Here is a 22,092-nt window from a genome sequence, read left to right as displayed (position 1 = left end):
GTCCATATTATGGGCAAAAAATATGATTCTTCCCCTGACAGCTGGGACCCACCAGTTATATCTTCGCATGCAAGAAAGTGCCTCCTTACCTCCCTGACAGTTGGGACCCACCCGGTCGAACCGTACGTATGGTTGTTTGTCTGGTTGCGAACGTGTACGTACATACTGTCGATCGGTCTGTCTGTAGGCTGCAGCCATGAACCGTGGCCGAGTAAGGAAGGGCACGTGTCGTAGTAGAGGTGCGGACGTAGCATGTGACGCAGTCCCGTCTATATCGTGTATATGTACATACAACCAGGATGCAAGAAAGTAAATGCGACCACATATGTATATACGGGCGGGGTCTCGAATGCCTACTCCCGCATACGTATGGCCAGGGCTCATGTACATGGAGAGGCAGCGGAGGGCAGCAAAGGCGTCTTATTCATCGGCAACCTATCGGCTAGGTTGGAATGGAGAAACTGCATCATGTTCATCGGGAGGGAACAAAATGTGTCGTGTTCATAGGGAGCCAACCGGCTTGGACGGAACAGTCGAAACGAGGCCCTGCGTACTGCAGAACGGAGGAAACGGCCTTCTGTTCGACCACCTACGGTCGAAGCGGGATCATGTTCATCGGGAGGGGTCTGGCATACCACAAAACGGAGGAAACGAACTTCTCTTCGACCTCCTACAGTTAAAACAGGGTCCTGTTGATCGAGAGGGGTGTGGCATACCGCAAAACAGAGGAAACGGACTTCTCTTCGACCTCCTACGGTCGAAATGGGGTCCTGTTCATCGGGAGGGGTGTGGCGTACCACAAAACGGGACTCCATGGGCTACTATTCATCCACCGTATACTGCCTCGCTCGAGCCTCCATGAGCTACTGTTCATCCACCGTCGACCTCCTTCAGCCTCCACCTGCGACTGTTCATCCACGGCGTCTCCCTCTTGCCTCCACCAGCTACTGTTCATCCACGGGCTCCTATTCATCCAACCTCCACCGGCTACTGTTCGACCAGCCCTTCTAGGAGACCTATTCATCCAGCCTTCACCTGTTACTGTTCAACCAGCCCTCCACGGGGTCCTATTGATCCACCCCCAAGCGGCTCGATCGGGGTCCTGTTCATCCAGCGGCAATGGCCTCTACTACCACGGGGTCCTGTTCATCCAACCCCCACCGGGAACTGTTGATCCAACCCCCAACAACAGTCATTGTTCATCAAGAGGCGGCAGGTTCAATCGGCTTCATTTAGCAGCAGTAGCGAAGGAATCACTCAGGTTCAGTTAACAGCCAAGGGATCGACAACTCGGGTTCAATAACGTAGCTAGTGCAATCGCTCGGGTTCAGTAAGCGAACGCCTCGCTCGGGTTCAGTTAGAGCCCAACGCCTCGCACACATGCGCGCAGTGTACAAGAGAAACGCATAAACCTCCGTGCATCGATCGGTCCCGACCACCCACCGTAACCGGAAACTCCCTGAAATTTCCCCGCCCTCGCTTCTACCATGGTTTTTTCCGTCATGGACGGCCCAAAGAATGTCATGCAGGTGCGTCCCCGGCCCGCCCAGGACGAAAAGCCAATTTTCTATCATGACTTTTTGTCATAGAAGTATGAGCCCACCACATCTATGATGATACGTGCTTTTGTCACAATTATCGTCATAGAAGTGTCATAAGCATGACAGGTAAAAAATTCGTTCGGCCCAAAATGTCACAGATGTGTCTTTTTTTGTAGTGGGTGCTCTTGGCCCGGCGTGGTCAACATGGTCACCAAACAACAACCATCGGAAGAGGACTATACATGGAGAGACTGATAGATGGGACCTAACAGCTACATCTTCGCATGCAAGGAAGTGTTTCTTTATTACGTGCAAAAAATGTCTCTTCCCCTGACATCTGGGACCCACCAGCTATATCTTCGCACGCAAGGAAGTGTCTCCTTATTACGCAAAAATGCTTTCTTTCCCTAACAACCGGGACCCACTAGCTACATGGTCGCACGCAAGGAAGTGCCTCCTATTACACAAAAAAAATGATTCTCTCCTGACAGTTGGGACCCGCTAGGTCGAAGCATTATCTGTGTAGACACAAACGTGTACGTACATACTGGTCGATCGCTCTCTCTGCAGTGATGAAGCGTGGTCGAGTAAGGAGCAACACATGTCATAGTAGAGCCCCTGATATAGCATGTCAAGCAGTCCCATCTAAATCGTGTACACGTATGTGCAGCCACACTGCAAAAAATACGGCCACATACGTACATACGGACGGGGTCTCGAACGCGTACAACAACGACGTCATGTTCATCGAAAGCCAACCGACTAGGTCAGAATGGAGGAAACAACATCGCGTTCATCGGGAGCCAACTTGCTTCGACGGAATAGCCAAAATGGGGTCCTGTTCATTGACCCCCCACCGGCTGGGGGTGTGGCGTACCGCAAAACAGATGAAACAGACTTCTGTTCAAACCACCTACGACCGAAATGGGGTCCTGTTCACCAGGAGGGGTCTAGCGTACAGCAAAGCATAGGAAACATACTTCTGTTCAATCACTTGCGGTCAAAACGGGATAATGTTCATCAGGAGGGGTCTGACGTACCTCAAAACGGACGAAGTGGACTTATGTTCAACTGCCTACGGTCGAAATAGGGTCTTGTTCATCGGGAGGGGTGTGGCGTACATCAAAATGGATTGATGGGCTACTGTCCATCCACCGTCAACTTCCTCCACCCTCCATGGACTACTGTTCATCCACCGCCAACTGCCTACGGCCTCCACGGGGTCATGTTCATCCACCCCCAATCAGCTGGGGTGTGGCATACCACGGCACGGCCTCCTCTAGGTCTTGTTCATCCAGCGCCAACCGCCTACTACCATGGGGGCCTATTCATCCAACCCCCACCGGCTGGGGTGGTGCGTACGAGCCAACGGCAGCAACGGGAACTGTTCACTCACAACCAACCAATCGGCTCGATCAACTCGCCACGTCTTGCGCAAGGGGCTCGATCGATGCAAGTCTCGACTCGATCTACTACGTATCGTGCGCGTGGCAGCAACGGAAACTGTTCATCGAGAGGCAACCAACTGGCCAGGTCAACTCACGTACGTCTCGCACGGGGGCTCGATGCAATGCATCGATCGACCGGCTTGAGTAAGCAGCAAAGAGATCGATCGCTCTAGTTCAGTTATCAGTGAAGGGATCGATCGGCTTCAGTTAGCTGCAGTGAAGGGATCGATCGGCTTCAATTAGTAGTGGGATCCATGGAAGTGTCACATCCATGACAGACAAAGTTTTTGTTCGGGGCATAATGTGATGGAAGTGTCTTTTTAGTGTTTACTCCTATTCTTTGCAATTGATAGGGGGTTTACGGAGAACATTAGAGAGGCCGTATCCATGAGGAAACCCTTAATTACCTTAGTTGTAACCCGCATGGGGAGACTACTGTAGTGGCCTGCGTGGCACGAAGTCTATCTAGAGTAGAATGTGTTCTGTACCCGGCTCCGCCATATAGTCGTCAAGAGTGGCTTAAATATCTAGACTACACCTACCGATACATGGATCGAGATAGAAACATACCAATGTGGATTCCAGAATCCTGAGAATGCCTTTTCCCCCCTGTTATTTCACTTGTTACTTGTGCTACTGTCCTTCATTTACTTTTATGTTATACTTTTAGTTCATTCTTAAAAAATAATTATTACTCATTTCTGCCCTCTCTTTGTCTGGAGCATACATTTACTTGCAGGAACAAATACATAATTCATTACAAGCGGCAACACCTAGTTCTTGTGCTCCCTGTGGGATTGATACTCTTACTTCGAAGAATATACAACTGAACCTTGTGCACTCGTAGGACATTAGGAGTATTTTTCTTCAAAACAGTAAGGGCTATGATGGACCTAAAGCTATGGAAGGGAGAAAAGGATATTTTGGAAGAAAATATGGAGGGGAGATATTTGGGGAGTAATTAATAAAAGGAGAGACAGTTTCGAGGCTATGTAATGTAGGGTAGGTGGAAGGACCTATGTAAGGGTCGTAATGGGTCGAAAGCTTTGGAAGGGAGAAAATCTGATTTTTGAGAAAATTATGGAGAGGGGATTACTTGGTAAGAATTTATAGAGGAGAGAGAAATATGGGAGAAATTAATAGGGGAGAGAGATTTGGGAGAAATTAATAGAGGGTAGGTGAAAAGATATGTGTAAGGGCCATAATGGGTCGAAAGCTATGAAGGAAGCAAAGGAGATTTTGGAGGAAATTATGGAGGGGCGGATTTGGTAAGAAGTTATGGAGGGGAGAGATTTGGGAGAAATTAATAGAGGTTGGTGAAAAGATATGTGTAAGGGTCATAATGGGTCGAAAGCTATGCAAGGGAGAAAAGAAGATTTTGGAGAAAACTATGGATGGGGGGATTTGGTAAGAAGTTATGGAGGGAAAAGATATTGGAAGAAATTAATGGATGAGAGAGAGATTTGGGATAAATTAATAGATGGTAGGTGAAAAGATATGTGTAAGGGCCATAATGGGTCAAAAGCTATGGAAAGAAGAAAAGGGATATTTTGGAGGAAGTTATGTAGGGGAGGATTTGGTAAGAAGTTATGGATGGAGAGATATTTGGGAGACATTAATAGGGGGAGATATTTGGGAGAAATTAATAGAGGGTAGGTGAAAAGATATGTGTAAGAGCCATAATGGGTCGAAAGCTATGAAAGGGAGAAAACAAGATTTTGGAGGAAATTATGGAGGGCAGAGAATTTGGTAAGAAGTTCTGGAGGGAGAGAAATTTGGAAGAAATTAATAGGAGAGAGAGAGAGAGATTTGGGAGAAATTAATAGAGGGTAGGTGAAAAGATATATTTAAGGGTCATAATGGGTCAAAAGCTATGAAGGGAGGAAAAATGAGATTTTGGAGGAAATTATGGAGGGCAAAGATTTGGTAAGAAGTTATGGAGGGAGAGAGATTTAGGAGAAATTAATACAGGGTAGGTGAAAAGATATGTTTAAAAGCTATAATGGACCAAAAGTTATGGGAGGACAAAAGGATATTTAGGAGGAAATTATGAAGGGCAAAAGATTTGGTAAGATGTTATGGAGGAAAAGAGATTTGAAAAAAATAACAGGGAAGAGAGAGATTTGGGAGAAATTAGTAAAGGATAGGTGAAAGATATTTGTAAGGGCTATAATGGGTCGAGATCTATGAAAGGGAGAAAAGGAGATTTTTGAGGAAATTATGGAGGGGGATTTGGTAAGAAGTTATGGAGGGGAGAGAGATTTAGGGAGTAACCAATAGAGGAGAGAGAGTTTTGAGGTTATTCAATGTAAGGTAGGTGGGAGGATATGTGTAGTGGGAGGATATGTGTAGTGGAAGAAGAGATTGAGATCTAGATCTACAGATGATGTGGGGGCGGGGATAGAAATATAAATCTAGATCTATAGGGGTGTGGGTAGAGGTTTGGATTTGGATCTAGAGAATGTGGGAAATGCCAATGTAGAGATTTAGATCTAGATCTACAGATGGTGAGGGGGGGGGGTTCTAGCGACGGTGTAGGGAAATGGTCAGGAGTAGATATCTAGATATAGGTTAATAATGAGAGATGTGTAAGTAGGGGGAAAGAGGAAGCTTGGAGGGGATAGTGAGGTAGAAGGCAAGCTCATTGCATATAAGACGTGAACGAGTATGAATATACAACTGGTATTCTAAATACCGGGCACACCACTGATATGTGGCACATCATCGACAAATATGAAGAAAGGAGGGTGGAAGAGCGAATGAAGTTGAGCTCATGTAGATCAATCAAGATAAAGAAAGACAAGAAAAACAAAATGTAAATCCAAACAAGGAAAAATGCAAGAGTTTTCCCCCAACAATCCAAAATCCCAAATATTTAGCTAAAGATACATTAATACAACTAGCACACAGGTCACCCAACCTAGGGTTTATGTTGCCTCCTCCTGCGTAGCAGCTAGACCGCCTCGTCTCCTATGGCCTTTGGGCCATGGAGGCGCGATGGATCCAGTCTTGGCGGTGGGAGTGCTCCGTTTTTAGGCGTTTCTTTGAGTTTTGCTAGAGTTTGTGGCATACTTAGGAAGACATGGCTGCGACGGCTCCCTGCAGATGGAATAAGTTTCTCGTCGCCCAGCCCCCGCCCCGGTGATACTTCTAGTGTTGCCAGAGGGCGTGTGGAGGTTTGTCTCAGGTGAATCTTGTGGGATTCGGGCGATGTTTGTCTTCGGTAGATCCGCTTGGATCCGATATTCGTTCATCTATGTTCATGTGTCTACATGTTGGATCCTTCCGATCTGCGTTTCTCTTCATCGGCAACGGTTGCTGTTATAGTGCACTGGTCCTCTAGGCCTTAATTAGCATGACGACTTCCCGACTGTCTATTGCAACAAGGTTTACCCGGCTCCAATGATGGAGGCATGATGACGGCGATGTGCCTTTGACATGCTCTAGTGCTTGTAGTCGTCGTTAGGTGGTCTATGGACCTGGATGTAAATTTTACTTCTGGTATTTTTTGTACTACCTTGATAGTTAATGAATAGATTGGAAGTTTTTCCTGCAAAAAAGATACATTAATTCAACTCAAATCAAAATGCATGAAAATCCCAAAAAAATGTTGGGGACCAGTTCGCTGACAAGGATGCGTGGAGCCGGCCATCCAACACCATTCGCATATATCCGGGCCCAATGTTTTTTAAGTCCACACGGTTAAATAGCTGCATATATAGTCTAGAATAGTTCAAATGCTCAAATATTATGCTCCAACATTGTTGTCCCCCTTAACCGCCCACAAATGCTCAATCAGATCTTCCTTCAGTTGCTCGTGAGTTGCTTGATAGCGAATTTGTTGATGCATTTGAACAAAACTCTTCAACTATGGTTGGATTATGGTCTCGAAGTTTGATAGGATCACACATGTTCTCAAATTCAAGAGTCGCGGCAACATTCTCACCCTCATCCTCCATGATCATGTTGTGCATGATTAGACAATAGGTCATCACCTCCCACAAGGTCTTCAAATCCCATTGTTTAGTAGGTCCGCGGACAAATGCAAAACATGCCTACAGAACTCCAAATGCCCTCTCAACATTCTTTCTTGCCGCTTCTAGTCGTTGGGCAAAGTGAGACTTTTTCTAGCAATTGTGTTAGAGATGGTGTTGACAAAGGTAGCCCATGGAGGATAGATATGTACCATCAACCAAATAGTAGCCCAGGTTATACTCATGCCCATTGACAGTATAGTGCCAAGGATGCCATTTTGCTTCGGTCAGCCTAGCAAACAATGGTGATCGCTGCAGCACATTGATGTCATTGTGAGACCCGGGAATGCTAAAGAAAGCGTGCCAAATCCAAAGATCATGTGATGCAACTGCTTCAAGAATGATGATGGGCTTCTTAACACGACCCTGATATTTTCCTTTAAAGCTTTCAGGTAGTTCTTCCATTCCCAATGCATACAATCAAGAGATACGAGCAAACTTGGCCATCCTCTTACTTTCGAGATTGCTAAGATCCTCTCGGTGCCTACCACCATTGGTTCTCTCAGGTACAGGGGTCCAAACACCTCGACCATGGTAGTTGCAAACCTGACCATGTCATCTCCGTATGTGCGCTCAGACACTCGCAGGTACTCGTCCCATGAATCAGTGGCAGTGCCATATGCAAGCATCCATAGTGCGGCCTTGCACTTTTGGTAACCAGAGAACCCAATCCTTCCCACGGTGTCCTTCTTTAGTATGAAGTACTCATCAAAGGACCAGACGCCATGGTAGAGACGATCAAAGATATTTTTGCGCTTCCGAAAGCACCGGCTAAAATTGTCCGAAGAGGGCATCAGGGGGCAAAGAAGTCATCCATCAGCGTCAAATGACCGCACACCCCGTTGCGGTTGAGCACTCGATGACCCTTGATCGATCCCTTGCAATTGAGAACATGCTCCTCCGCACGCTCCGCATATGTAAGCACCGTCTGCATCATTGCCGTCTCACCCATGTAGTCCTCCTTGTCGAATGAGCCGTTGGATGACTCAACGTAATGCTCGTATATGTACTCCAAATCCGAATCCATTGCTTCAAATAAGAAGCGACAAAAAAATTTAGCTTGGACAATTCACCGAACAATTGCTAGGCATGGTGAGTATCATAGGAGCGGATGGTACATGCACATCGGTCGGCGGAGAGGTGTGGAACGGTGGCGGAGGAGAAGCGACATGAAGCCCGGGTGCACCGTTGGAGGTGACGGGCCCGTTGAGTTCCTGGCAGGGGTGTGGCATGGCGGCCGGGGTGGTGGAGCGGCGGCAAAGGCAAGAGAGAGAAGCTGAAGGAGAGAAAATGGGAGGATGGAGGCGCGGGGTTCGGGAGGGGTTTTGGGTGGGCCGGAGGTGTTGAAGTCCTACATGGTTGCTGTCCGGACTCCTGTAAAGCTCTCAATTTATCTCGAGCTTGCCGAAAAAAGTATGTCCAGACCGCTCGACGGACTGATACATGCCCGTGTTGGACGGCTAAACACGTCCGAACCGACGGTTGCGGGCAGTTTGATGGTCCGCTTTGGAGTTGCCCTAAAAGCGTCGTCTTCTCTTCTCTTTCGTGCATAGATCAACCGATATATCGTGACATACTAGGTATCTTACATACCGCATGTTTTGTACGAGACGCGATTATAGCGTGTCATTACTTCTCACGCCAAACAATAGCAATCGTTCGATGCGACAATCCCGTACTCGCGCCTCACCCCTCTATGTACATATATTCATCGAACCGTCGTCTTCCATGTCTCGCCACAATCCTTCTCCTCTTAGTGTTATTTCCGCCTTTCGCCCCCTCCGCTTTATCTTCTTCGACGACTTCAAGATCGATTATCACTTCCAGTTGGCGAGAGCGCCACTGTGATGCCACAGCGGCCCCGCCCCGCTGTGGCTCGCACTTCCACCCCCATGGTTGCACCTTATGCCCCCTCTGGTTTGGGAAAGAAAAACATTTTTTTGACCTTTCTTATTGTTGATTGATGTGCAGGATGACCGAAAACCTAGCGGAAATTGCCAAATCGGCCAGAGCGAGAGGCGTGGCAGTCGTCGGACCGCCCGCTCCAAGCAACCTTCCACCCCCATGGTTTGCATCTTGTGCCCCTTGTTTTTGAGGAAAGAAATTCACATTTTTGCCCCTTCTTTTTGTTGATTGATGGTTTGGTGTGCAGGAGGGCCTAAAACCTAGCAAAAATTGCCAAATCGGCCAGAGCGAGGGGCGTGGCAACCATCGGGCCGCCCGATCCAAGCAAGCGACGGCCGAGATCTCCCCAGGGTGCTGCGTGCACTGCCCCGCGGCGGCGGCGGCTTCGGCTCGGACGCAAGGCCGCCCAAAAGCGGAGCAGGATCGCCCCCGACGCGTCCGTGGGCAAAATTGGCAGGCCGCGCCCGCGCCGAAGTGGCCCAAACCCCCCATAAATCGCCCGCCGATTCCAAACACCGCTCCACTCCACCACCCCGTCGCAAGGCCGAGCCACAGAGAGCCGCACCGAAATTGCGTCCCGTCGTGCAAAGGGAGCGGGGGGTTGGGAGCGGGACAAATCTCCCTCGTCACCACCTCCACCACCACCGTCCACCGCCACCCCCCTCTCGCCCCCTCCAGTCTCGCCCCTCGCGTGGGAGGGACGCCGTGTCCTCCTGCCCCCACCGCGCCGCGAGGGGAAACCCTAGCGGCTGCAGATCTCCGGGCAGGCGCCCCGATCCGGGCGGCCCGCGCTCCGATTCGGCCCTCCCGGCGCCTCAAATGGCGGCGGACGGGGCGGACAGCGACCTTGAGGAGCAACTCAAGGATGTCGGCGCCCGCCTGCAGGAGGCGCCCGACGACTCCGACGGCCTGCTCAAGCTCCTCTACGTGAGCCTTCTCTCTCAACTTTGTGTGTTTATCTTGTTTGGTTTTCTGTGCCCGTTACGGCTGTATGTAGGGTTTGTCGTTGTGGTTGTATCGCTTTCGGATGATTGTAATAAGCTTTATGTTTACCTTGTCGCTGCTTCTCTTAATTTTGTCCAATTCTTGGTTCTGGCAAAAAAGGAGATTGTTTTCAGTCATTGGTAGAGCGTCATCTATTGTTGGGTACTGATATGTACATGATTATGTCTATCTGTTGTTTGATAGAGGTGTTAGCTTCCTTGAAATCCACCCTGCTCTTCTGAATTGGAGTAACTGCCGAGTCTGATTATGGCAGCGGCTATTATAGCTTAAACTTGCTCATGTGATTTAACAAGTTTGATATTTTCTATATGCAGGATGTCGAGAAATATCTGTTGAGAGTGGAGCAATCACCTGCAGCAAGCACATTTGCTGCTGTTCGCCCAGCAATGGATGCCCTGATCAAGAATGAACTTCTGACTCACCCTAACGCCGAGGTCAAACTTGCTATAGCATCTTGTATATCTGAGGTTACAAGGATCACTGCACCCGAGGCTCCGTATGATGACAATATTATGAGGGTACTGTGTCTTTCCTGATTATAAGATTTATTTATTCTCTATCCTGTATCCTGACCTGTGCTGTCTACTTTGTCAGGATTTGTTTTCCATAATTGTGGGGACTTTTCAGAATTTAGATGATATTGAGAGCCCGTCCTTTGCAAGGAGGATTTCAATTCTTGAGACTGTGGCAAAGGTCCGGTCATGCGTGGTCATGTTAGACCTTGAGTTGGATGATCTGATTCTGCAGATGTTTAACCATTTTTTCACAACTGTGACGTAAGAAGCCACTTCTCGTTATTCACCTTAAGTTTATCTATTTCTACTTCTTGCTAGTTTCTGGGTATGTTTACTAAGTTTTGCTAAGCTATGTTGCTATTCTCCTGACATGTCTAAGGTGTTATTTTACTTGCCTAAAATGGTTTTTTCTTATGTGATTTTAATGGACAAATTCTTAGATAGTATGCTGTACCTGTCCTGTACATTTTTTCTTAACAATCTAGCAGAATTATCAGATCCTGGTATCTTATTCAATGTTTTTGCTAAAAGAAGATTTTAACTTTATGTATTTAAACTCATTAAACTAACACTAAGCTGCCAATATTATAGCGGTTGTTGTTTTGCAAGTTGCTAGCATTGCCTTTTTATGTTGGAAAAATGCTGCATTCCCCTTCCTGGTAATTGTAATAGTTGTTAAAAGAGATGCACTTTCTTTTACATTGATATGTTTGTTCAATTAAATTAACATGGCGATGGTACGTGAGACGTTATCATTTTAGATGTACCCATCGTATTTTTCTGGACTGATTCTAATGGAATTTACCTTTTGTCATCCTGTGTTCAGATCAAACCAACCAGAAATTGTCATATCATCTATGGTAACAACAATGAAACTTGTAATAGATGAGAGTGAAGAAATACAGACAGCGCTTGCATCGTATCTTCTTCAAAAGGCTAGAAATGAGGAGAGGGTATATCATTTCAACTTTCTTCATGCTGATAGTATGGATTTACCTTGCCCAAGCAAGGAGGGAGGTTCACATATACTATTTTTTTTGTTTTATGTTCCCAGGAAACGTCTCCAGCATCTTTTGAACTTGCAGAGAAGGTGATCAGCTCATGTGAAGATGGGAAGCTCAAACCAATATTCCTGCAGTTACTTAAAGTTCAAGGCACTCCCTTGGATGAATACAGCAAAATTGTCACGCTGGTTTGTGAAGGTGATAAGGTTGTCAGGGAAGACAACAATGTTGATCCTTCTGGGAAGGACACGGTCAGTAATATTACTTGCATGTCATAACTATTATTACGAGATACTTCCATTTTGTTAGATTTTGGATTGTCGTATGATTATTATCGGTGTAAATCATCATGCTTATAATAATATCTTAGATGTGTCTGTAATTCATAAATGTTCTCAGTTCTCTTGAATAGACTGAGAGGGGTCACATGGATGATGAAACTGTGATTTGTTTTAGCATGTACGATGAATTTAACAGCCTGATCTGAGTAATACTTAACAAATAGTTCATTTGATCCCTGAAAAGGACAATATGTTGGCTGTATGGTGTTTGTGTGGATGCACCTGTTCATACTTTTGAGTTTTTACATTCAGGTGGATGATGGCAAACTTTCGGAAAGGACTATTTCTGATGAACTGCCTCAGGTATGTTTCTATATCCATGGAAGGGGATCCCTTGTTGAAATGATTGATAGTACAGCAACACATCTCTATTTCCAGGAATCTTCAAAACTGGAGCAAGATGGTACTCCAACTACTGCTATTAGTAGTGGTGCAACTCTGGTTGATAATGGTGAGGCTAATCAAGGACCAGTGTCTCCAAAAGGACCAGCGTCTCCAAAAGGACCAGCGTCTCCAAAGGGATCAGCGTCACCAAAAGGACCAGCATCACCAAAAGAGAAGCCTGAACAGCCTGAAGACACAAAAGATGCTGATCAGTTGAAATCTGCTAATGATGAAGGTGTAGAACCTGTTGATGCAAAGCCCAAGAAGCCATCTGGTCTTGATTCAGACAAAGACCTGAAGCTCAAACCCTGCAAGTCTGTGGCTACTCCACACTCTAATGTTGATGTTGACAAAGAAGCTCATGTAGTATCCGGAGAGTTTTCTGCAGACAAGAAGGTAGTCAATGGAGTGGCTGATAATGTACCAAAGCGTGCTGATACCACACCCGATGTAGTTAAGCCAAAACGAGGCCGACCTCCTGGACCAAAGTCATCAGAGAAAAAGGCTGCTAGAAATAACCAATCTTCAGATTTAGATTTGAAGAAGACTGAGGAGGCTATGGATTCAACTGGGAAGTTAACAAAGCGATCAGCTAAGGATGATACCAAAGCTTCCACAAAAAAGACTGGTGAAGGAGAATCATCAAAGAAGCAGCAAAAACCCAGTTTGAAACAGCACAAGGAAGAAATCCTCTCTGAGGAGGACACCACCAAGGATATGACTCTAAAGGTTATTTTCTTATCAGTTGTTGATTTTTGTACACATATTCATGGTGTCTGCTGTTAACAGTTCTTTGCCTGCATTATCCAATCTTTATAAATTTCTTTGGATTTATATTTTTGTGTATCCTGCAACTTTAATTTCATGTATGTTCCTCAAAACTGTCCTTTACTAATATAATTAAATTACCTGTACTTAAGTTAATGCTAGTATATCATATCAGTAATTCGTCGTGGTTCAATGGCTGGTATGATATGCTCTCTTTGCTGGAAGTTCTAATCTAGAGCTCAGTGGCATGAGAAATCAGCAATTCATGTGACCCTTCAACTTGAATTTAGTAAATGTGATATCATACTTTAGTTGTTTATAACAGTCTGATTCATATACCAGTTGTTTCATTGCAATACAGGAAATGGTCTCTCCAAAGTCTCTGACCAAGGGGTCAGGTAGAACCAAGGGTCAAAGTGGGCAGAATAATGTGATGAAGAGGAAGCGTGAACAAGATACTGAAGAGGTATTTATTCTTAGTCACATGTGCAAATGGAATATTATAATCCACCGCAATTCTAAATACAGCTTGTGTTTGTTTTATCTAAATGATTTGATACTTAAACCTTTTACGCTCTTGTTAGACTCCTCGCTCAAGGAAGGACAAAGGTCTGGATGGAAGTCTAGTTGGTGCAAGGATCAAAGTATGGTGGCCAGACGATGAGATGTAAGTGGGGGTGAATATTACATGCGTCTGAAATGTAGCCTGTCCTTAAGATGATCAATTCCTGGATTCTCCAATTGTAGAAGGCTTAGTTGTTGTTACTAGTACACTGTTAACCTAGATGAAATAGTTGTAGAGATACTACATGCCATTATTAGCTCAGTTCTTATGACTACAGTATGCCTTGTTATGTTGAACGCTTCTAAATCTACAGCATAGATGCTTCGACTTCCTTCCATCAAATGACACATAAATTAATATTCTCATTCAGATTTTGGAAAGTCTGTTTGCTGTTTAAACTTGAGCCATCTCGGCTCGTTGTTGATGGATCTGCATTTTGGTGCCCTGCTATTTTGCTATTCATTTTAGATTAGGTTTTGAAAGCCTTTATTTATATTTGCAGGTTTTACAAGGGCGTTGTTGACTCATTTGATACCCATTCCAAAAGGCACAAGGTCAGTACACTGTTTTATCTCGCTGCAGTGGCTATTTGGTTTACATGGATCACTAATGTTTGATTCAAAGTCCCATCACTCAATTTCTTTTTTCCTTTTCTCTTTTGGCTCTCGTGCTTTTTGGAGCATAGGTTGCATATGATGATGGAGATGTAGAGGTACTGCTGCTTAGGGATGAAAAATGGGATTTCATCAGTGAGGTATGCACATGTTATTCACCTCATGATAATGTTAGGACAATGTTTTATTCCCTTGTTTCTGAGTAACTGTTATTTTTGCAGGAAGAAGGCCAAACTCCTGATGCATCTGAGATGTAAGCAAAAATCATTTTCATCATTCTTGTATACCTGCAGCTTACAAACTGCCTGTCTAATTTGCCAGTAGCTAAGTTGATTCATGCATCACTATTGTATTGAGAACCAATATGCACAAGTGCACTTAAAGTGGCTAATAACTCAAACCTGACAGGGTCACTATTGTAGGCGTTGATGTCACTATGTTGAGAATACTGCTCATATGCATAATTTCATAATCTACCAAGCTTCGCGGGCATGGTGCAAGTTCTTATATTCACTTATATAGAACCTGGTTCCTGTCTATCGTGTCTATCAATGCTGAGCATTTGTTATTCTGTGTTGATTTGATAGTATCACTCCAGTGCTAGCGGACTTCGCGAAGTCGACTAACAATACAGTGTATAGTGGATGCGGTACTGGCAGCATGATAATCAGATTCCAAATCTTCCATTGTGGAATTGCTATTGATTTCAGTAAATCTTAAACAATCAGGGAAAGTTTTGTCCTTGGCCAATTGAAACCACAAACCTAGCTCACCTTGTTAGTTATTACTGGCCAGTGGCCCCAGTTCTGAGCACTGTTAATTTTGATGTGTTTGACCAAAGCTAGATATGTTGTTGTGCACTGCCCTAATCCCAAGGAGGTCATTTGTTAAATTTGTGTTACTGATTTCTCCAAGCAGGCGCTGTGGCAGAAAAGGGAGAGGAATCACGCTGCTGCCAGTGAAGGAAGAAAAAATAGAAACACCTAAAAGGTTAGTAATGGACACATAGAAGCCTTGTTTCTGAGACTTGTTTGTGTAGAGCTCTTTTGAGACATGATTTTCTCATGGTGGCAGTGATGGAGTGGAGCTTCCAAAGAAAAGGGGCCGTCCGAAAGGTTGGCGCCCCAACAATGGTGGCACACCGTCAACAACTCCAAGCAAATCAAAGGGGAAAACTGCTGTCAAGGATGCCAAGGGGACACCTAAAAGTGCCAGCGAGATTAAGAAAGAAGGCAAGGAGAAAGCCACTGGATCAGCTAACAAGACGAAGGATGATTTAGCTAAAGACAGCAGCAACCAGAAGGTGAAGGAGGTTGGGAGCAAATCTGGCGATGGATCTGTGAAGGGTAGGCCTGTGCGGAAACCAAAAAGCGCTGCCACTACCACTCCAGTGGCGGCTAGCGGATCTGGATCTGTTCAAGAGAAGCGGAAGGAGAAGGAGGAGAAAGAAGAGGCCGAGGCATCTGAAATGGAGCAGGAGGCATCCGGCAAGGGGGCGTCTTCAACTGGAAAGAAGCGCAGAAGGAAGGCTTAGGCTTGAACCAACCAACCAACCGTGAACTTCCCCTGTAAATGGGTTCGCTCTCATCATGGCACCGTTGTATGGATTGTAAACTCCATGGTCGTCGTTGTTTTTACCTTACCTATTGAATTTGTCTGTCTGCTGACTGGGCACCGTCGTCATTGTCTGTGTCTGTTGTAGTTAGGGGGCTGTGGCAGGAAACATCTGCAGTAGCTGTAATGTTTAGTCGTGACTTTGTGTTGTGGGATGCATGATGTGATGCTGCAGAGCCTCAAGGGAACATCTAGTTTGTGTCGGATGTTGTTGTAGCCAGCTTATTCATGTTCTATTTATATAGGCTATATTTGGTCATCGACTCGTTCTTTTTTGTGGCAGATGTTCCCGTTTCTTATCTCTGTCTATCCTTTGTGTGTATGCAGGGTTGACCGTCCCGACCGGAGCACAACGAACGGCATGCTTGTACCATCATCAATTCATCAGTGGTACTCCTATGTTTATCCTTGCCTTTCTTATGTTTTGCAGTGCCTTGCTAACGACAGTGGTTCACGTCCATGTCACGCGTGCATGCTCTCCAGCACTTCTTTGCTGCCTATCTCTCTATCTTCAGAGACTTTCAGAGCCGACGGATGTTGGTGGGCAAGCGCACGTTTTGCACTTTGAGCATCGCCCACTGACTTGCACGGATGTCTCTACAACGTGATTCAACAAGGCCTCCTCCTGCCTTGCAAGTATGATCTCCCCTCCTGCGCACCTGTCAATTTTTTATCAGAGTAGAGACTACTATTTCCTCGTGTACCCAGTCAATTTACAAGCGATGAAGTAGTACTAGTACTATAGACTTGGTCGTCCCTTCTCACGTGACTTCCGGCTCAACAATTCCACCATCGAAACATATCCAAAGTGCACTAGTGGTCAACTCACACTTGCAAAAGGTAACTGTAACATCATCCCATCGCTTTCCATTGGTCACCAAGAATTTGGAACGCATCGAGGGTTGCTTGCAGTAGTTTCAGTCTCCTAATCGTTCAAGCAGACAAAATAGAATTACAAACAGAAGAATCAACTGGATCCCTGTACATAACGAGTTGTGGGACTAGGCCGCAGCCCTCGTTTAACCTATGCCTGCGTGGTGGTCGTTTTATAAATTAGCGCTGCTCTGCACCTGGTCAAAACACTCGAAATTCCTCTTTCAAAGAAGAAATGACGTGAAGGTTACCCGGCACTAAGAGTCGACCGAGACGAGCCCTAACCGCGTGGCCGGGTCAGCTCAAGGCCCTTCTGCCTCGTCCAGCCATTGTCTTTGCACGAACTTCCGTATCTCTCTCATAGTATCTCGCATGTCTCACACAGGCTTGATTGTTTGAAAGACAATAATTGTTTGCTAGCATTTTTGTGTCAAATTGATAGTCTATTGACTCTGTTGAATATATGGCCCATCTCTTATTCTTTGTATAGCTGAGGTTGATGCCTACCTTGTACATTATATATACGTGCATCTGCACCCGATCAATACAGTGTGAGTTGCATTGCCAAACCTATTTCTCTACATGGTGTCAGAGCTTCCGATCCTGCCCTATCCCTTAGCCGTCGCCACCGCGGCCGCCGTGATTACCATCGCCACCGCCGCTCCCAGTTGCCGCCGCCACACCACGCCGCCGTCGCCGCGCCTTCACTAGCCGTCACTGTCGCCCCGTGTAGCAGCCGCCACCCTACCCCCTAGCTTCCGCCCCTGTCTCCTAAACCCCTAATGCCGCCACCACTGTCTTTGCATCCATCGCCGCCGCTGCCCTCTGCTATCTTGCACCGCCGTCGCTGCCCTACATCGCAGCCGCCGCCATCCCTCCCGTCGCCGCTGTTTTTCACCACAGCCGCCACACCTCCCTCCCTCTCGCTGCACCATGTCTTCCCCCTGCTCCTCCGGCTCCATCCGCACCAACCCGTTCGCCGGTCCCGATCCCGTCCTCATCCGCGACATCAACATCCTTGGTCGTGTTCCCATCATCCTCGATCACCACACCTCCACCTACTATGCCTGGAAAACGTTTTTTCTCTCTCGTCTTTCGTGAGTACAATCTCGGGGATCACGTCGATAGCTCCGTGGACTCCAGCCTCATGGTGAACGATGACGAGTGGACGACCATCGACGTCACTCTCATCCGCTGGTTCTACACCACCATCTCGAAGGATCTTTTTCACACGATGGTATCTGATGAGGATGACGCTCACGCTGTCTGGACCACAACAATCTCTTCACCGACAACAAGCTTCAGCGCAAGGTTTCTTGCACGGCGAGTTTTTGGGTGTCAGCAGCACGACTCGTCCATCGACGACTATTGCATGCGCCTCAAGAAGCTCTCCGATGAGCTCCGTGATCTCGGCGAGAAGGTCTTCGATGAGCTTCTTCTCAGTACTCTCACCGCCGTCCTAAACGAGGAGTTCGGGAATGCCGCCTCCAACCTCACCCTCATCCCCAACCCGACCTTCCCCAAAGTTGTGGCGTATCTGAATCTGGAGGACGGATGAAGATGGCGCGTACTCGGGCTACCCACACTGCCCTCGCCGCAGGGACATCTCGCGGTGGTGCCCCACCCGCCCCGGCTCCTCTCCCACCATCGCTGACCCAGCAGGCGGCCCCCGCTGATCGCCGCCGAGGCGGTCGCCGTGGCCGCCAGCAGCAGCCGGCGGGCACCCAGGGAGGGGCGCCCCACCAACAATAGCAGCAGTACCAGCCAACGCCTTGGTACGCTATGTAGAACCCGTGGACGGGTGTCGTCCATCCGTACTCTATGCCGGTCCCACATGCTCCCATCCTCGGCTCCTTGGGCGCTCGTCCGGCGGCTCATCAGGCGCTGCATGCTGCTCCATAGCAGTACGCACCGTAGCAGTTTGGACGTCCCATCCATGCGTTGCAAACAGACAATGGGAAGGGAATTGATAACCTTGCTATCCGCAACCTTCTTACCAGACATGGCACGATATTTCGTCTCACTTGCCCGTATACTTCGCAACAAAACGGGCGCGCCGAGCGTGTCCTTTACACTCTTAATGACTGCGTTCGCACACTTCTCTTTCACGCCAACGTGCCACCACGTTTTTGGCCGGACGCGCTCGCCACCGCATCACTTCTTCTTAACATTTGCCCTTGTCGCACTCACGGGAATTTTGCACCTCACCATCTTATGTTTGACACTCCACCGACTTACGATGAGCTATGCATCTTCGGCTGTCTTTGCTACCCTAGCATTGCTTCCACTACTCCTCATAAGCTAGCTCCTCGCTCATTGGCATGCATTTTCCTCGGCTACCCACCCAACACCAAAGGCTATCGCTGCTATGATCCTATCTCACATCGTGTGATCACTTCACGACACGTTTACTTTGATGAGAAGGTCTTTCCGTTTCAGCAGGTGCCTACGGATGTTGCATCGTCGCTGATCCCTAGCGGTCCTTCGGCGAGCCTCTCTAGTGATGGCCGCTCGAGAGCGTCTCTCGGGCCGCCTCCTGGATTTGAGACTTCACCTCACGCCGCAGGTCGAGTCCCTCCCCGCACGGCTGCCTTTGTGGATTCTCCCCTCCTTGGGTCGGTCACACCAACCTCGATGCCCATGGCGTCACCGGCGCCCTCGACGCCCTTCGCGTCATCGGCGCCCTCCACGTCGGGTTCACCGGCGCCCTTCGTGTCGGCGCCCACGGCGTCTCCGGCGCCCACGGTGTCCATCTCTACCAGTGTGGCCTCGCCCGGCGTCTCGTGTGCGATGGGTTCTACATCAGCATCATCCGTTGCCACCCCAGACCCACTGCCCCGCCCCATTACTCGGTCTCGGGCTGGTGTCCACTGCCCGAGCTTGCGGTACAACAACAATGAGTATCTTCTCGCTGTGTCCACCTTCGAGCCGTCCCCTCTCCCATCGTCAGCTCGAGCCGCCTCCGGGATCCTCATTGGTTCACTGCGATGTAGGAAGAGTTCGACTCTCTCCAGCGGAACCGCACTTGGCAGCTGATACGTCTCTGTCGTATCTATAATTTTTGATTCTTCCATGCCAATATTCTTCAACTTTCATATACTTTTGGCAACTTTTTATACTTTTTTTGGGACTAACATATTGATCCAGTGCCCACTGCCAGTTCCTGTCTGTTGCATGTTTTTTGTTTCGTAGAAACCCAATATCAAACGGAATCCAAATGGGATAAAAACGTACGGAGAATTATTTTGGAATATTTGGGATTTTCCGGAGGAAGAATCAACGTGAAACGGTGTCCGGGGTGGCCACGAGACAGGGGGGCACGCCCTCCCCCTGGGTGCGCCCTGGGCTCTCGTGGGCCACCCGTAAGGCGGTTGACGCTCTTCTTTTGGCACAAGAAAGCTAATTTTACGAGAAAAATCTGAGCGAAAGATTCACCCCAATCGGAGTTACGGATCTCCGGATATTTAAGAAACGGTGAAGGGGTAGAATCTGAGAACGCAAAAACAGAGAGATAGATCCAATCTCGGAGGGGCTCTTGCCCCTCCCAAGCCATGGGAGCCAAGGACCAGAGGGGAAACCCTTCTCCCATCTAGGGAGGAGGTCAAGGAATAAGAAGAAGAAGGGGGGGGGGGGGCTCTCTCCCCCTTGCTTCTGGTGGCGCCGGAACGCCGCCGGGGGCCATCATCATCACCGCGATCTTCACCAACACCGCCGTCATCTTCACCAACATCTCCATCACCTTCCCCCATCTATATCTAGCGGTCCACTCTCCTGCAACCCGCTATACCCTCTACTTGAACATTGCTTTATGCTTCATATTATTTTCCAATGATGTGTTGCCATCCTATGATGTGTGAGTAGATTTTCGTTGTCCTATTGGTGATTTATGAATTGCTATGATTGGTTTGAGTTGCATGTTTTATTATTGGTGCTGTCCTATGGTGCCCTCCATGTCGCGCAAGCGTGAGGGATTCCCGCTGTAGGGTGTTGCAATGCGTTCATGATTCACTTATAGTGGGTTGTGTGAGTGACTGAAACACAAATCCGAGTAAGGGGATTGTTGCGTATGGGATAAAGGGGACTTGATGGTTTAATGATATGGTTGGGCTTTACCTTAATGAATCTTTAGTAGTTGCAGATGCTTGCTAGAGTTCCAATCATAAGTGCATATGATCCAAGTAGAGAAAGTATGTTAGCTTATGCCTCTCCCTCAAATAGAATTGCAATAGTGATTACCAGTTTAGTAATGTAGTCAATTGCTTAGGGACAATTTCACAACTCCTACCACCACTTTTCCACACTCGCTGTATTTACTTTATTGCATCTTTATCTAAACAGCCCCTAGTTTTTATTTACGTGTTCTTTATTATCTTGCAAACCTATCCAACAACACCTACAAAGTACTTCTAGTTTCATACTTGTTCTAGGTAAAGCGAACGTCAAGCATGCGTAGAGTCGTATCAGTGGCCGATAGGACTTGAGAGAGTATTTGTTCTACCTTTAGCTCCTCGTTGGGTTCGACACTCTTACTTATCGAAAGAGGCTACAACTATCCCGTATACTTGCGGGTTATCAAGACCTTTTTCTGGCGCCGTTGCCGGGGAGTCATAGCGTGGGGTGAATATTCTCGTGTGTGCTTGTTTGCTTTATCACTAAGTAATTTTTATTTGCTGTTCTTAGTTGTTCTCCATCTTTAGTTATTGATATGGAACACGAAATACCAAAAAAATTAGGTGTACTTGCTACTCATGGAGATGGGGTAACTCCTAAAACCCTCGATTCTCATTATGTGAAAGATATTATGTACTACTTTGATAATCCTGAGAAAACCCCATTCAACTTTATAATGGGAGACACGTTGGATCAACGTGAATACTTTAGGTATTATCACTCGACACAAAAAGGGAAGCTATTATGGGATCAATTTATCATGTTGCGTTGGTATGCCTGGAATCTATGCTTGAGATATGGTATTACTTGTTGCTCTAGGATGAAGGCTCCACACCTTCCCTTTTCATGCAAATTTAATGATAATGAAACCTTAGCTTCTTATGCTAATGGTATATATGATTACTATGATGTGGAACAAATAGAAGAATTTGTTGCTTTTAAGGCTGCTTATGAAATTGAATCTTTGTTTGAAAAGTATGAAGCTTTTGATGATGATGGTTATAGGCCTGAAAATCTTGCTATACTTAGATATTGCTATGAAAATTATGAATACAATTACTATATTAATGCATTTATTGAGAAAGTCTCCGCTGTCCAAGAAGAGACTAATATTTTGCAGGAAGCTATGGAAGAAGAAATTGATGAAACTGTGAGCTCATTGGATGAAAAAATGATGAGGAGAGCGAAGAACAAAAGGAGGAAGAGCGGATTAGCTACCCGTGCCCACCTTCTAATGAGAGTAACTCTCCAACTCATACATTATTTAATTCCCCTTCGTGCTTACCGAAGGATGATTGTTATGATGATTGC

General features: G+C 46.8%; 1 protein-coding gene across 1 annotated transcript; it reads left to right on the top strand.

The window, feature by feature from the left end:
- Window positions 1-9,442: 9,442 nt before the first annotated feature.
- On the top strand, window positions 9,443-15,997 carry LOC123137451 (neurofilament heavy polypeptide). The gene is made up of 14 exons (XM_044557212.1): window positions 9,443-9,855; window positions 10,248-10,451; window positions 10,528-10,709; window positions 11,275-11,401; window positions 11,503-11,703; window positions 12,046-12,096; window positions 12,172-12,906; window positions 13,307-13,411; window positions 13,530-13,612; window positions 14,013-14,064; window positions 14,196-14,264; window positions 14,346-14,377; window positions 15,043-15,114; window positions 15,199-15,997. The coding sequence occupies exons 1-14, from the start codon at window positions 9,748-9,750 to the stop codon at window positions 15,656-15,658; spliced, it is 2,481 nt and encodes an 826-aa protein (XP_044413147.1). The 5' UTR covers window positions 9,443-9,747; the 3' UTR covers window positions 15,659-15,997.
- The last annotated feature ends 6,095 nt before the right edge of the window (window positions 15,998-22,092 follow it).

Source organism: Triticum aestivum, chromosome 6B, assembly GCF_018294505.1.
Source record: "Triticum aestivum cultivar Chinese Spring chromosome 6B, IWGSC CS RefSeq v2.1, whole genome shotgun sequence".
NCBI classification, from domain to species: domain Eukaryota; kingdom Viridiplantae; phylum Streptophyta; class Magnoliopsida; order Poales; family Poaceae; genus Triticum; species Triticum aestivum.
The sequence above is the reverse complement of the archived record's forward strand: the minus strand, read 5'-3'. Positions and strand labels throughout refer to the sequence as shown.

Bases quoted from the DNA above. Each gene is read 5' to 3' on its own strand.
- LOC123137451 (XM_044557212.1), top strand. From the start codon at position 9,748: ATGGCGGCGGACGGGGCGGACAGCGACCTTGAGGAGCAACTCAAGGAT. The intron at 10,452-10,527 runs GTACTGTGTCTT...CTACTTTGTCAG, and splicing joins ATGATGACAATATTATGAGG to GATTTGTTTTCCATAATTGT. The intron at 12,907-13,306 runs GTTATTTTCTTA...ATTGCAATACAG, and splicing joins CCAAGGATATGACTCTAAAG to GAAATGGTCTCTCCAAAGTC.